The sequence below is a fragment of the Ostrea edulis genome, chromosome 8, assembly GCF_947568905.1.
Source record: "Ostrea edulis chromosome 8, xbOstEdul1.1, whole genome shotgun sequence".
Lineage (NCBI taxonomy): Eukaryota > Metazoa > Mollusca > Bivalvia > Ostreida > Ostreidae > Ostrea > Ostrea edulis.
The window spans coordinates 28804362-28820087 of record NC_079171.1 but is presented as its reverse complement, the minus strand read 5'-3'; the positions used below and the strand labels follow the sequence as shown (position 1 = coordinate 28820087).

At 36.7% G+C, this 15726-nt stretch overlaps 2 protein-coding genes across 2 annotated transcripts; one reads left to right on the top strand and one right to left on the bottom strand.

Moving 5' to 3' along the window:
* The first annotated feature begins 7184 nt into the window (after window positions 1–7184).
* Window positions 7185–9976, top strand: LOC125652791 (uncharacterized). Its single transcript, XM_048882191.2, has 6 exons — window positions 7185–7593; window positions 8115–8162; window positions 8502–8540; window positions 8744–8791; window positions 9028–9099; window positions 9404–9976. Exons 1-6 carry the CDS (start codon window positions 7185–7187, stop codon window positions 9589–9591), a joined length of 804 nt encoding a protein of 267 aa, XP_048738148.2. The 3' UTR covers window positions 9592–9976.
* On the bottom strand, window positions 9953–12578 carry LOC125652790 (putative nuclease HARBI1). The gene is made up of 4 exons (XM_048882190.2): window positions 12035–12578; window positions 10677–10866; window positions 10378–10483; window positions 9953–10141 (listed from the first exon to the last, which is right to left on the bottom strand). The coding sequence occupies exons 1-4, from the start codon at window positions 12576–12578 to the stop codon at window positions 9953–9955; spliced, it is 1029 nt and encodes a 342-aa protein (XP_048738147.2).
* Window positions 12579–15726: the final 3148 nt, after the last annotated feature.

Sequence of the window (15726 nt, the reverse complement as noted above, 5' to 3'; positions counted from 1 at the left end):
ATGCACTATGGTGTTTATGTCTCTGAAATACGAGCATGTTCGGCATGTGATTATTTTTATTGAGACTGGTTACTGACAAATACGTGAATGTTACAGGGGTGTCAACAGTCTCGTTTAAAGTCAACATTCGTAAATTGTATGTTCGTGATAATGATTTAATTTGCAAATACAAGCCATTATTCTTAATGGGATCAATGAAATTGATCAATGTTATCTTCATTTCATTGTTTGAGGCCACATATACATTTTTACGTTTACTACAAATGTATGATATGTAACCTTAAAATGCAAGCCAACAAGTACAAACGTGCGAAATCCAATTTCAGAAATTTCGGCTAAATTATCCAAAGTTTTTAAATTTTCTACATTTCAATACGTTTATTTGTTTAGCGTTTTATAATATTTCTTCTTGTGTTATTATTCCAAAAGCATTACTGTCGAAAATGAGCACAGTTCAAGTCAAAATAAACAATCAGTCAAGTGTGACAAATGATACATGTATCTGAGATATATATTGTCATCGTACTGGTCATAGGTATGTAATGGTTATCTTCTAGCATCCGAGTAATATTCATATCAAATAGATGGGCGGTCCTTCTGTCACGAGTGCGCGGAGCTAGACACATCAGAGGTGGGATCAGGTGACTAGGAGAAGTAAGCATCCCCTGTCGACCGGTCACACCCGCTGTGAGCCCTATATCCTGATCAGAATCTATATTATCGAAATCAACTATCTAACCCGAGACGAAATCTTCCAATTGCCCTATTGCAAATACCATCAACAATTGGCCACACGAAAAAAAAAAGAATAGCATTAATCACAAAGATGGGCGAAGTCCAAGGCGTTGCACCTGGCCAAAGAGGCCATATTTTTATGATAATTGGTCAAGGCAGTTGTGGAAAGACTTCAGCTTGCATATGCCGAAATATAATTAAATGCTCCAGAGCCTTTCTCGGTCTGTTTGGTAACTTTTCATGGAGAAAACCATGAAAGCACGATCCATTTATTGTATATTGTTGAACGTCCCTTTCGAGAATCTTTCACTCGTATGGAGACGTCACCAATGATGGTGAAGGGCTGCAATATTTAGATCTATGATAACCGCTTATGGTCATTAAGCAGGGAGGGATCTTTATTATACCACACCCACTATGACAAAGGACCACGGTTTTTGTGATTTCATCCAAAGAACTGCCCCATTTTGTCGCATCTTACGACAAGCAATGGATACTGATGACCTAGTATAACCCGGAAAGAACAATTGACACTGTTATGATCATGTGCAGGATTGGACAAAACAAACTGGCAGAAGGCAGTTCGAAACAAAGGTAGCCTCTTAAAACTCTTTGTTTACTGACTTATTAGATTACGATCTTTTAAAATTTAAAACACTGCCTGACCAGGGAGATATCACAAAGTTGATTGGTTGTTGTAATTCTTACTCGAGTACATGCACAACTGTAAATTCAATTATCGAAGTTGACGATGATGAAAACTTTATCTGCTGTAGTTTGTTCTTTAAATTGTCTAAGTTACATAAATATCTTGACTTAAACATTTGGTTATGTGCAGGATTGGAATATGGTAGTTTCCACAATAAACGCGCCGTAGTGGACCTCGATTTTGGTTTCTGGATTGGACCCTCTCTTAAATGGATGCATAGTTTCTTACAGATCCAGTCAGGAGCGGACTTCCTTATACTTAAAAGTTGCAAATGAATGAAGTGTGTTTTATTCGAGGTTTCCTTGTAAGACGATGGTTTTGACAAATCTTAAAGAGCACGTGGAGCAAGGAACTATCAGTGTGATGTTCACGGTTTTATTAGATTGTGTTATGCACCTAATTGTAAACACTAGAAAAATATAATTATAACATATATTGGTTCAAGGTCGGTAACATACGCACAAGTACTCTGAAGTTGAAATAAAAAATATGCTAGAGTTCCTCATTGACAATATCTTCGTGGTCTTTGGTGATCAGGTCTTCCAACAGTCTGTTGGAATGCCCATGGGCACGAATTGTGCTCCTTTGTTAGCTGACCTGTTTTTATATTCATATGAAGCAGAATTTATTCAAAAACTTCTACGTGAGAAAAGAAATCTCTCACTGTGACCTTCAATTCGACTTATAGATATATCGATGACGTTTTGTCTATTAACAATGATAGCTTTCATTCATATGTCGATTTGATATATCCCTGTGAGCTCGAAATAAAGGACACCACAGAGTCGTCCACTTCTGCTTCATACTTAGATATTTTATTGAAAGTAGACATTAACGGCAAACTAACAACTCAACTGTATGACAAACGGGATGATTTCAGCTTCTCCATCGTCAACTTCCCACATTTATGTAGCAATATTCCATTATCACCTGCATATGGTGTTTATATATCTCAACTGATTCGATATGCAAGAGCTTGTTCTGGGTATACTCAGTTTTTAAATCGAGGTAAGCTACTGACAAACAAGTTGATGGTACAGGGATTTCAACAGTCTCGATTGAAGTCAGCATTTCGCAAATTCTATGGTCGTTATAACGATCTAGTTCGTCAATACAACCTCGCATGGGGTCAAATGCTGTCTGACGTGTTTCATACCGATTGTTAAGCCGTTCTTGGCACACTGATTTGACTGAGGATAACTCCGTTTACCTGATCAGGATATGGGGCTCACGGCGGGTGTGACCGGTCAACAGGGGATGCTTACTCCTCCTAGGCACCTGATCCCAGCTCTGGTGTGTCCAGGGGTCCGTGTTTGCCCAACTATCTATTTTGTATTGCTTGTAGGAGTTATGAGATTGATCACTGTTCGTTATTTTCACCTTGTATAAGGCTTCCAACAGGGTCCGCCAACCAGCTATGTCCTTTGCCTTTCTTTCTAATTCACCCCAACCGTATCCCAACTCTTTCATCTCCCTTTCAAGCGTCCTCCTCCATGTACCCTTTGGCCTTCCTGGTTTCCTCTTGCCAGCTGGTGTCCACTTCAGTGCTCTTTGTACATGTCTGGTGTTATCCATTCTTAGTATATGTCCTGTAAATCTCCACCTTCTCTTCTTAATTTCATCATTGATGTTGTTCATTCCTGTTTTTTGTTGTTGTTTTTTTTAAACATTACAGTGCCTTTAAAGGGAAAGGCAACCCTAACCACATTGTTGCCTTTATGAATAAAGTATTATTTAACGATATCGTATATGACAGTCTTTAACAACAAAAATCCTTGCTTAACAATTAGATCAATATTAATCTATCTTATATTTCAAATTACCCGCCGCTAAGAGAGCGGCCATTGAAGTTTAATTTATTACGTCACACCGTCGGTTCCAGTTTATTTCATCAGCTGCACTGTAAACGTGACAAGTCACGTACAGTTAAGTTTGGAACCGTATAGATTTGAGTCCGTTCTTTCGCAAGAAGAATTTAAGAAAAGAAGACGTTCAGTCGAGTCGCAGACCAGGCAGATGGTACATTTGTACTCGTTTCTTCCTACATGTACATGTCTCAAACCTCAACTTGTTATTACGCAAATGATGGATCCACAGTTTACATAGTATTTTCTTTGCAAATAACTTTGTTGGTTCAGAAATTTCCGGGGGGGGGGGGGCTTTTTTCACATCTCCCCTTCGCATTAGTGTAATTAACTGCTTGACAGGAAGGCATCCACCTATTTACAATGTATTCGTAAAATCTACCACATGCACATCTTTGATGATTTTAAAATCTTTCATATCACGTGACGTTTATATTTCATATATCCCATGGCGTAATAATTAATACACAACTAGCCTGCAACTTACCTTGATTGACGAACACTGGTGTCCGCAAAGCTCGTGTACAAAAAATAACACATTGCAATGTCCCTGATAATATCCAGGTGTATGTGACCGGAGACAAAATACACATTCCTTGAACAACTACCGCACACAAATTCCTCATATCGAAAATGCTGTCGAGTACATCTATGTCATCCGGTACATTATGCCAGTTCACAGAAATCCAGCCCACAAGGTCTACCTCCACATTCACTCTGCTAACGTCTACTGCCCCTATATGTGTCTCAGGTGAAACAATTGCCTCCAATGTCCATGAGACTTGCATGTGTGGAAAACGAAAGTCTATCCAAGCCCATATCCACCTACAAAAACCACTTGGGATCTCTCTTCACACACTCGTCATTAAATTATTGCTCAACCAATATCAATATCAATGCTCCTTTCAGAAGAAAGCGTGTAGTTGTGGATTCAGATTCTGATTAGGCTGTCAAAATGTTTTGTGCTGATGGACTTTAATTTTCTGATTCCAAATTCCAACCGGCATAAGGTAATCAATAAAACTTAAATCGATGCTAAGTTGTACGATGAGTTGAAAACATTTTCTCCTAGAGAAGATTTCACTGTGTCTGACTTTTTTCTACTGTTCGAGTCTTTAGTTCAAGTAATTATTGATTCATAAGTAAAAATGAATACGCCACCATATTATTGCGGTGGATGAAAAGAGTGGATACACCTGTAATTAATTGCAGTAAACACATCCGAGCCCGAGTGTCCAGTTGACGTCCTTGTCAGTCAAGACCAAATCCAGAGGATTTGTACAAGATATCATTGATGATAGCAAGCTTCTTAAAGACTCTCGGAAACTGCTGCACTGCTGAAGAATAAAAGGTGAAGAGAACGAAAAGTGGTCGATCTCATAACTCCTATAAGCAATACAAAATAAAGAGTTGGGCAAACACGGAGCCCTGGTTATACCAGAGGTAGGATCAGGTGTCTAGGAGGAGTAAGCACCCCTGTCGACCGTCCACACCACCGTGAGCCCTATACCTTTGACTATGATTGAATGGTAACAGCTTATTTCGATGTAGTGTTGTGAAATCCGTCTCCTTTGTTCCTTAAACCTTACACACCGAGATGTCTGGATCAGATATACTAAGAACTAAGTTGCTTTATGAAAAGCATTTTAAAAAACTCTAACATAATCATGCCATTGTATAGCGAAAACGCCTTTGACATTCAACAATTGACAACTGCACAAAATATCAACTATCAATAAAACTTTGATGAATATTCTCACCATTTAAAATGGCTGGAATACAAAAAATGAAAATCGCCGTGCATTTGCTTTTGAAAGCCAATATTGTTTTCACAAACCTGCACAGACAAACACACACACTAAGTGATTTTCACAGTCTGTCACTCAGTATTAACACAAGTCTTTGTCTGATGCTCAGGTTAGATAACGTGCAAATAGATTGTTAATGACAGATGGAAAATCATTACACAATAATCGAGCTAAATGAAAGGCGAGTATCTTTAGACTTCAAATGTAAACACAGATTTTTCAACGAACATTGAATTGACAAAATAAATTAAATTGATTGAACAAATGTTGCTGATCTAGAACTGATCAATTAGGACGATAGCCTAGAGTCGCTCGAGTAAAGACCTCTTGAAAAAAAATCTAATAGATACATGTACACCATTCTTACAAAAATCTACGTAAAAGAAAAACACAAAATAGTGAAAGTAAGAATACACAAATTAACAACTGATTCAAGCTTCCGGTAAACTAAATTTCCTCCGTGTGACGTCACTGACTTCGTATATACATACCAAAAATAGACTATATATGCATGTATGATACACACGATATACACAAAATGACAATACAATCTACAACATTACTAATTCTTCGTGTTAGGTAACACATAAGGCTTCCAACAGGGTCCGCCAACCAGCTATGTCCTTTGCGTTTCTTTCTAATTCACCCCAACTGTATCCCAACTCTTTCATCTCCCTTTCAAGTGTCCTCTTCCATGTACCCTTTGACCTTCCTGGTTTCCTCTTGCCAGCCGGTGTCCACTTCAGTGCTCTTTTTACATGCCTGGTGTTATCCATTCTTAGTATATGTCCTGTAAATATCCACCTTCTCTTCTTAATTTCATCATTGATGTTGTTGATTCCTGTTTTTTGTTGGGTTTTTTTTTTAAACATTACAGTGCCTTTAAAGAGAAAGGCAACCCTAACCACATTGTTGCCTTTATGAATAAAGTATTATTTACTGATATCGTATATGACAGTCTTTAACAACAAAAATCCTTGCTTAACAATTAGATCAATATTAATGCAAGGTGAAGATAACGAACAGTGATCAATCTCATAACTCCTACAAGCAATACAAAATAGATAGTTGGGCAAACACGGACCCCTGGACACACCAGAGCTGGGATCAGGTGCCTAGGAGGAGTAAGCATCCCCTGTTGACCGGTCACACCCGCCGTGAGCCCCATATCCTGATCAGGTAAACGGAGTTATCCTCAGTCAAATCAGTGTGCCAAGAACGGCTTAACAATCGGTATGAAACACGTCAGACAGCATTTGACCCCATGCGAGGTTGTATTAACGAACTAGATCGTTATAACGACCATAGAATTTGCGAAATGCTGACTTCAATCGAGACTGTTGAAATCCCTGTACCATCAACTTGTTTGTCAGTAGCTTACCTCGATTTAAAAACTGAGTATACCCAGAACAAGCTCTTGCATATCGAATCAGTTGAGATATATAAACACCATATGCAGGTGATAATGGAATATTGCTACATAAATGTGGGAAGTTGACGATGGAGAAGCTGAAATCATCCCGTTTGTCATACAGTTGAGTTGTTAGTTTGCCGTTAATGTCTACTTTCAATAAAATATCTAAGTATGAAGCAGAAGTGGACGACTCTGTGGTGTCCTTTATTTCGAGCTCACAGGGATATATCAAATCGACATATGAATGAAAGCTATCATTGTTAATAGACAAAACGTCATCGATATATCTAAAAGTCGAATTGAAGGTCACAGCGAGAGATTGTTTCTTCTCACGCAGAAGTTTTTGAATAAATTCTGCTTCATATGAATATAAAAACAGGTCAGCTAACAAAGGAGCACAATTCGTGCCCATGGGAATTCCAACAGACTGTTGGAAGACCTGGACCCAGTTGCTCAAAACCTTGGTTAAATTTAACCACTGGTTAAGCTAACCAGTGGGTAAATTTACTATCCACTGGGTATCTAAACACTGGTCAAAATTATGTTGCTCAAAGTGAGTTTAGCCCTAGGACTTACTAACCAACGGTTTAGTACTTTAACCAGTGGTTAGTATCCCACAATGCAACATCTGTCGTCTGTATATGTAAACAATAATGGCTACCAATACAAACAAAAAACGAAGTGAGAATTTCTCACCAGAGGAGACACTATTTCTAGTGGAACTAGTTGAAGAACATTTAAGTTTGCTCAAGTCTAAACAGACAAACCAAGTTACTAATGCTAAAAAAGCTGCTGTGTGGCGACATATTACGGACGCTGTCAATTCCAGAGGGTCGGGGGTAGTGCGTTCGATAGACCAGGTAAAGGAAAAATATAGAAAGGCCTGCTCGAAGGCAAAAGTGGAGAAACACCTCCAGAAGACTCACCGTGTCAAAACCGGGGGCGGTCCGCCTCCTCAGCCAATTGATCCGGTGTCGCAAAAACTCTTAGATATCCACCACGATTCCCCCAACTTTATTGGGATCGGGGGAGGAGTTGAGGTCGGAGGCCTCGTAATCCAAGGTAAGATTATTATTCGCTTAACCACTCTTTTGTAATTTGCCCAAGAACATTATCCAAGAACATTGAGTAACTATGGCAGAGGAAATTCGTAACTTGTGTTCGTCTGCAATACATGTCTTCCATGGGCTATCCGACGATAGACCGAACTTCAGAGTTGTAATTCACTGATAATATTCAGGAAAAAACTCATCATTAACAACAGTTGAAGTATATTCCATACACGTACATCCTATCTAATTTTAAAACTGAAATTTACAGTCCATATAACCGACTGCTGCCGAGTAATCGTACTTGATGCATTAGCAATGTGAAGGTCACGGAAACTTCTTTTTTCGCCCCATGAGTGTTTTGCACCTAGTATCATAATTTCCTATAATGTATAAACTACAATATCCCAACGAACAATGTTCAAATATAGTACTTCGTGTAAATTTAATTTAGAAACATACACACGAAATATATTTCAATCAGATATTTAAATGTTTTGTTATTTACACACTTTTGTTTTTTATTTAATCCAGAAGTACCAGCTATACCTACATGTATGTTAGAGAAAGCTGAGAGTTCAGGTAAGATTTTTACTCTGAAATGGCTTTTTTGAGTTATAAGTAATTTAATTGTTCCTTTTGACAAAGGAAAGCGGGGGTGGGGGGGGCACATTTTTAAAACGTGTTCAACAATTGACCCTTATTGTGGCCCCTAAACTTTGAACAGCATGAAAAAGGGCCAACAAATAGGTGATTCAAACATGTAAACTTGTGACTCCTTCCCATTGACTTCACCTATTTCTCTTGTTTATTGTCAGTTTCTGTTATAACATACCAATTGCTTGTAAAGTTATGCATTGATGATGTAAAAGTTTCTTTATGATGGTAATAAATGTTCTTTATCAATTTCACACAATCTAGGTTTTCAAACCATCAATGAAGAGACAATCACCTTTGAAGGTAATGCAATATGTTTACAACAAGTTTATTTTAGCATATAACATTTTAACAAGACCAATGGTGATATAAATATAATAAAAACATTGTACATCTATATATATATATATATATATATATATATATATATATATATATTAAATTATTAAACATAATTACAAATTAACAATATTTATATAGTAATTAGCAATATTTGAAATTCATAGGCCAAGGTAGTACAGAGACAATTCTTCAACTCCCAGAAAATTTGGAAGGTAAGTTTAACAATGATAAATATGTAAGATCATATGACATACATAATACTTAATACATGAATGTAGTGCATAATACCAGATCTATATTTACTTTTCTGTAAGAATGGAGGTTAAAGATTTATAGCACTGGGGCAATTGGGAGAGGTTACTAAGGGCGCTCTCAAGTGTGCATGTATTGCAAAGCAAAGGTTATAACTGTCAAATAATTCAGTATTTAAAATTGAATTTTATTTTAGGGACATCTGTAACATATGATGTTACATTATCAAGTTCTGGGACCTTGATCAGCTCAAAGAATAATGAAACAGGTATTGTATATAAAGCAATGTCTAATGTTAAAGACATCAATAGTGCAAGTCTAACACTACTTACAAAAATGGTTCACTGTATCCCAAAATTATTTTATAGTGAAAAAATGCAAATCAAATTGTCTCACTGCAAAGAATTAAGTGAAAACAAATTTGAATTATACAATAATAAAAAAAAAACTACATAATGTAATAAGTATATTTAACAAAAACGAAATTTGGAAACTCGAAAACATATTTCAAATATAAACAATTAATGAACATCTAAGTATACTATTGGATTGATGTACATTGATTTTTTTAGGTAAAACAAAGAAGAGGAAAATTGGTCAGGAAAGTCTGCAAGATCTTCAGAAAAGTGTATTGAGAGAGGATAGGGAGAGGATCTTGCTAATGAAAGAACTTATTATATTGCAGAAAGAAAAAGTTGCATTAGAAATTAAAAAACTGCAGATGGAATTACCATCTAAGCCAACAGAAAATGAGATGTAGTATATTAAGTGGCTCGACACACAGTAAAATTCACCTGTAGTAAGCTATTCTGATCATGTTGTCTGTCATCTGTTTGTCTGTAAAATGTCCACATGTATATATATATGTTAGTCATATTGGTGTTGCTGGATCTCTTTGTTATGTGAATTCATTTTCAGTTATGTTGTGATCCTCTGGGGCTAGGTTAAGGGCACAATATGGGGGTAAAAATGTTATGGGAATAAATATTGATGAAAAAAAGTTTTTTGAAAATCACAACAGGTAAACAATGACAGGTTGAAGGTGAATCAGGTGAGCAATGAGGCCCATGGGATACCTCACTTGGGGGTGGAGTTAAAAGTAGCAATTATACTGACTATAATTAAAAATAATTTTGAACAATGAACTGTCTGACATTGTTGTTTCTTGGTTCCACTACAATATTATCTGAAACATGTGGCTCATCTGAATGTTCACACTCCAAATCATCCATACAATCTTTCCTCTCTAAAGCAATGTTGTGCAGCACAGCACAAGCTACAATTATTTTTGCATCACGATCCGGTTTACACTAGAAAAGAGAACACATGAAAATCTAACATGTAAAAATGCACAATTTCATAATACAATGTAAATTAATTTAAAACATTGATCTCTCAACTTTTAAATAAATTCGAAATTGAATGCAGTTCCAAATAGTTTGTGAAGCAAGCATTTGGAAAAAATAGTAAATTTTATTTACAATTTGATTTATCATTGAAGAGTTGTCAAACAAATAAAGTACATAGCATGTGCATATCGAAATACTCTAATTTCTCCATGAAGGACCATAAATCGTCGCTTCAGCCACCCGAAACTTCGCTCAATCACTGCCCTTGTGTGTGTATGTGCATCATTGTATTTCATCTGAGACCTACATAATACATTTGACGACAAATACAACTTTTCTGGTGAGGTAATTGTATTGAAATATGAAATCGATAATTTGAATTGAGGAATTGACTCCATAACATTTCCTCTCTTGAATTAGGAAATCTCAGCATCTGATTCTGGTTTGGTCTTAAATTAACAACCCCCCCCCCCCCACCGGAACTTGAATCACTTACTCAGTCGTGGGTCGTAGAAAGGGAGTCACCAGATATTTGCTGCATGCATATCCACTGTCACCAATCAGTAGTCCATCCACATCAATCCCTTTATGATGCGCTTCGAAATATGTTCCAATATTTGATTCTCGAAAAATAAAAGAATCATGGTTGGACCCTGGCCACTTGGCAACAATGTTGATAAATCGGCCTGTAAGTAAGGAAAAGGAGTAAAGGTGGGGCTTGCATGAAGTTTCATTATTTTACTACCAGCAGGACAGAAAGTTGGGTTTTGTTGTTGTTGTTTTGTTTTGTTTTTTAAAAATATATATTTATGTAATTATGATATATATGCATAAAATTAAGTCAAGTGCAAGCCAAAATTTTCAGCCAATTTGGGTGTCCAAAGGGGTAAGGGGGACTGCATGGCTCCTCTCAAAATCTGCCACCACTGATAATGACCGTATGTGGTTTTTCATATGTAAACAAAGGTATATTGGGTGACCCACTATTTTTTATAGTTGCTAGTAGGTATGAATGAGAACAAGAATATATGCTTGAAAGTTCTAAATTGTAATGTCAGTAATGAAGGAGCCCACCCACCCACCCACCCAAAAATTAGACAGTATAAGTTGATGAAATATTCACCCCCCACCCACCCACCCCCCTAGATTTTATAAGGCTTCAAATATGTCTCCTAATTAGTCATTTGTACTATTTTCTATCATTTCTGATAAGGTGAGTTTAATAAAATGACGCACATTTTAAGGGTTTTTTTGGAAAAAATTAAGTTCTCCCAATGAAGTAATTCAAGAAATCAAAAGATTTTGCCCCGCCCCCTTAAATCCGCCACTGGTTTAGGCACGTTAACATTCCTCATACGATGCTACTACATGTACGTGCCGAAAATACAAGTAATGCAATTATTCAGTGATGATACTATCGCCAACTATATAGTACACATGTGACAAATTATGTATTTACATATATAAGTAAGTGAAGTAAAGTGGGGGGGGATTTACAGTTGGAGTGAAAGCTCATTTTTTACCGGAAGTGGGAAACACTATTCTCTCTTTCATAGGCCTACAATTTGTCGACACGGATAGACTGTGTTTCTCCACTGTTAAAGGTTTATGTGAGTCATTGTGTATTTTTGAATATTATGTTGGTGAATATGAATTTTTATATCAATGTTTAGTGGTGATATACCGGTATATTAACTTCAAAAGTTATTATGAATGACATAATTGATATTCAAATTCAATATCATGAAATGTATGACCTGTCTTCATTATCTCATGAACATTTAATTATTTATTTTAGGAATACTAAATACAATATATTGAAGAAAGATAAAAACTTGGATAAACTATAATCACCTTCATGATTACATATGGCCTGTGTGTTTATTGAATGGAAGCCTTTCCGGTTCACATACACGGGCTCATGCTCACTGGGGCCCATGATGCGGACGTGGGTACCATCGATAGCACCAATCACACCAGGGAATTTGGCAATGGCATAAAAGCCCTTCTTGATGTTGGACTTCTCTCCTTCTGTGGATGGCCACTTTATAAAACGTGAGGCCAAATCGGTCAGGGCTTGGGATACATCCTGGATACTTCGAGAAACACTTGACTTGTGGAAACCCATTGTATCGCCTATAGTTTTCATGTTATCACCTGTAGCGTAATATCGTAGAGCCATCTCGACCTGACTGAGAGCTGACAAGGAATATGAGCGCAATGTTGGACGGCACAACTCGGGTTCTAGTAGATCAGTGATGAACTTAACTGACTCTTTACTAAACCTATACCTTTCTTTGTATTCACTGTCATTGAAATCGTGATTAAAATGTCTGTAAACTCTTGTTTTCTTGTGTCGTCTGCCAAGGTTAACATCAAACAGCAAACGGGCAGCCATGTTTAACCACTGGTTAAAAGACTTAACCCACCTCTGCAGAATGGCTAACTTTGGCCAAAACTTAACCACTGGTTAGGCAACTTAACCACTGGCTAACTTTTGAGCAACTGAATTTAACCATTGGCTAAAAGTTAACCGGTGGACAAGGGATTTAACCACTGGTTAAGCTTAACCAAGGTTTTGAGCAACCCAGTCCTGATCACCAAAGACCACGAAGATATTGTCAATGAGGAACTCTAGCATATTTTTTATTTCAACTTCAATCTATCTTATATTTCAAATTACTCGCCGCTAAGAGAGCGGCCATTGAAGTTTAATTTATTACGTCACACCGTCGGTTCCAGTTTATTTCATCAGCTGCACTGTAAACGTGACAAGTCACGTACAGTTAAGTTTGGAGCCGTATAGATAAGAAAAGAAAACGTTCAGTCGAGTCGCAGACCAGGCAGATGGTACATGTATATTTGTACTCGTTTCTTCCTACATGCACATGTCTCAAACCTCAACTTGTCATTACGCAAATGATGGATCCCCAGTTTACATAGTATTTTCTTTTCAAATAACTTTGTTGGTTTAGAAATTTCGGGGGGGGGGGGCTTTTTTCACATCTCCCCTTCGCATTAGTGTAATTAACTGCTTGACAGGAAGGCATCCACCTATTTACAATGTATTCGTAAAATCTACCACATGCACATCTTTGATTATCTTAAAATCTCATCAAAACTGAAATGTGCGGTGTGACGTCAAAATTATTGATTTTTGTGGTCTTGAATACAAAAGAGTTCCGCATCATGGCAATCTCTATAGATGGCGGGAATATCAATTTTTAACGTTTTAAAATTAGTAATGAAGCTTATCTAGGCTGTATATCAAAAGAATAGTATGGGAAATTTTTATCATATAATTAATCCTATCATTTATCATGTAAACAATTTTTGGGTTGCCTTTCCCTTTAAGCTCAAATGCTAAATTCACAGCCTTGTGACTCGTCGTCCTATGCATGGAGAATGATGGAAATTTTCCGGCAAACTCGTTCGTTGTAAGCGCCTGGTATTGTTCCATAGGTGGCTCAAACGCACGAACTTCACTTCAGGAATATTTCGCTCCAGGTGTTGCGAAAACAGTATACACTCCTTGGAATATCCCCTAGAAAGAGAATACAAGAAACACTTTGCATGGATACTGTACCACTTGTCGTTCAGTTGACGGAATTTCCCTCGCTGAGTTGTACTATCTGCACATTTGGCGTGTCTCGGATTCGTCATCTGGGTGTTTCGGTCTCCATGAGTTTCTGACTCACCACTGCTATCATCTCCGCTTACAGACTCTTCACAGCTATAATCTCCGCTTACAGACTCTCCACAGCTATCATCTCCACTATCGACTTTGTCCCGGTTGAATCTTAACAGCAACGTGAGCGACATTTCCAGCCAGTGTGAACACCAAACAATTCAGGTTCCAGCTTGACATATTATTTATTAAGTATGGTTCGACGTAAAAATCAGACAGAATCACATTTTTTGTGATAAATCCATGTTCACGATATGAACCCAAACTTAACAAACTACCTCACCGTAATATGTTTAACAAATATACAAAGTAGTTTTGATTTATTTCGCCTTGTTCCAAAATGATGGACAGATAATTATGAACATGGAGAATGCACCCTTAGTGCAAATCTATACAAAACACTACTTATAATCTCTTTGAAATCTAAAAACAGTAAAGCGGGTATGAAAATATATCATTATAGAACATTAAACAAATGAAAAAGGCATGCTCTGAAATAATGTTGTTTTTTTAAAAGTTTCAATATAACATTTTTAAAACCTATCTGAATGTTTCGATTTTAATGCAATTTCGGTTATCGTTCTTGAATTGAACCTCGATGATCGCTAGGGGTGCTGCGTTTTCAACCATGCTAAGATATGGCAGATCCAAAACTTAATGCAGTGTAGGACAATATTCCGACAGAGTGTGATCTACCCTCAAGCCTTATCTAAAGGAAACGAATATATTTACCTTCGGAGAGTGTCAGAAATACATTGATGCATATGGCGTCACTGAAGATAGACCGTGTGTGGAGCAGCCGACAACGAAGACCGAGCAACATATCTTTTGGCATGTCACCAAGTCGGCGCATTCTGGTAATTTCAAATGCCGTGATTTACATATTTGATAAGTCAAAATTGGCTATAGTTTTTATTACTAGCATAATAATAATAACGAATGTTGTATTTTACAATGTAACATTGTTTACGACGACTGTGTACAGATGACACCCCCTCCCGTGTTTCAAACAGTCTCATACTTTCAACAGTTACGCTATGATATGTTTTAGGCCTAACTGGGGATCAGTAGGAGTAGGTATCATCTCAAAAGAGTGTAGTTTTATGTACTACATGTAGATTTCAGTCGAATTTGCATATAAAAACGTAAGACATAATATGACTTTGTGAGATGTAATGTTAAGTATATAATATAATCCTATACATATGCTAATCACTGACAGCGTAGTGGTTAGATAATCGGATTAGCATGCTGGAGATACCTGGTTCAAATCTCACAGATACTGGGAGGTTTTCTTCAATTTATTTTATATACACATCATTTCTTTCCTTCAAGGTATTATATATACACACAATTTTTTAAATATCATTTCATATGCACAAAATCATTTGTTTTAGTGGTCACCATCCAGCTCTTGACAAATCAGAATTCATATTTTAAGAGTATATGCATACTATTAGACATATCAAAGAAAATATTTAGGGTCTGTAGTTTTGAAAGAATTCCATTTTGCTGTCCAACAATTTATAATGTTAATTATAAATCTTCCTTTCAATTAATAATACTAAGTTGAGTCTTCTTGGCATTTTTATTAAATATCTATTATATTACTATGTAAAGTCTGCCTCAATTTGACATGGTCATGGGAACTGGTCGATGCATGGGTTCTTGAATGTATATTTCTAATAATAATATAAAAATATCACAAAGATGAAGTCATTTAGCAAATGTATATTTCTTTAAAGTTTTCAAACCAGCATCATGGACTGTCATTACCATCACTACATGCATTGGAAACCTCTGTGGTAAATACATAACTGTAAATACATGTAGCACATATATACCAATGAATCTACAG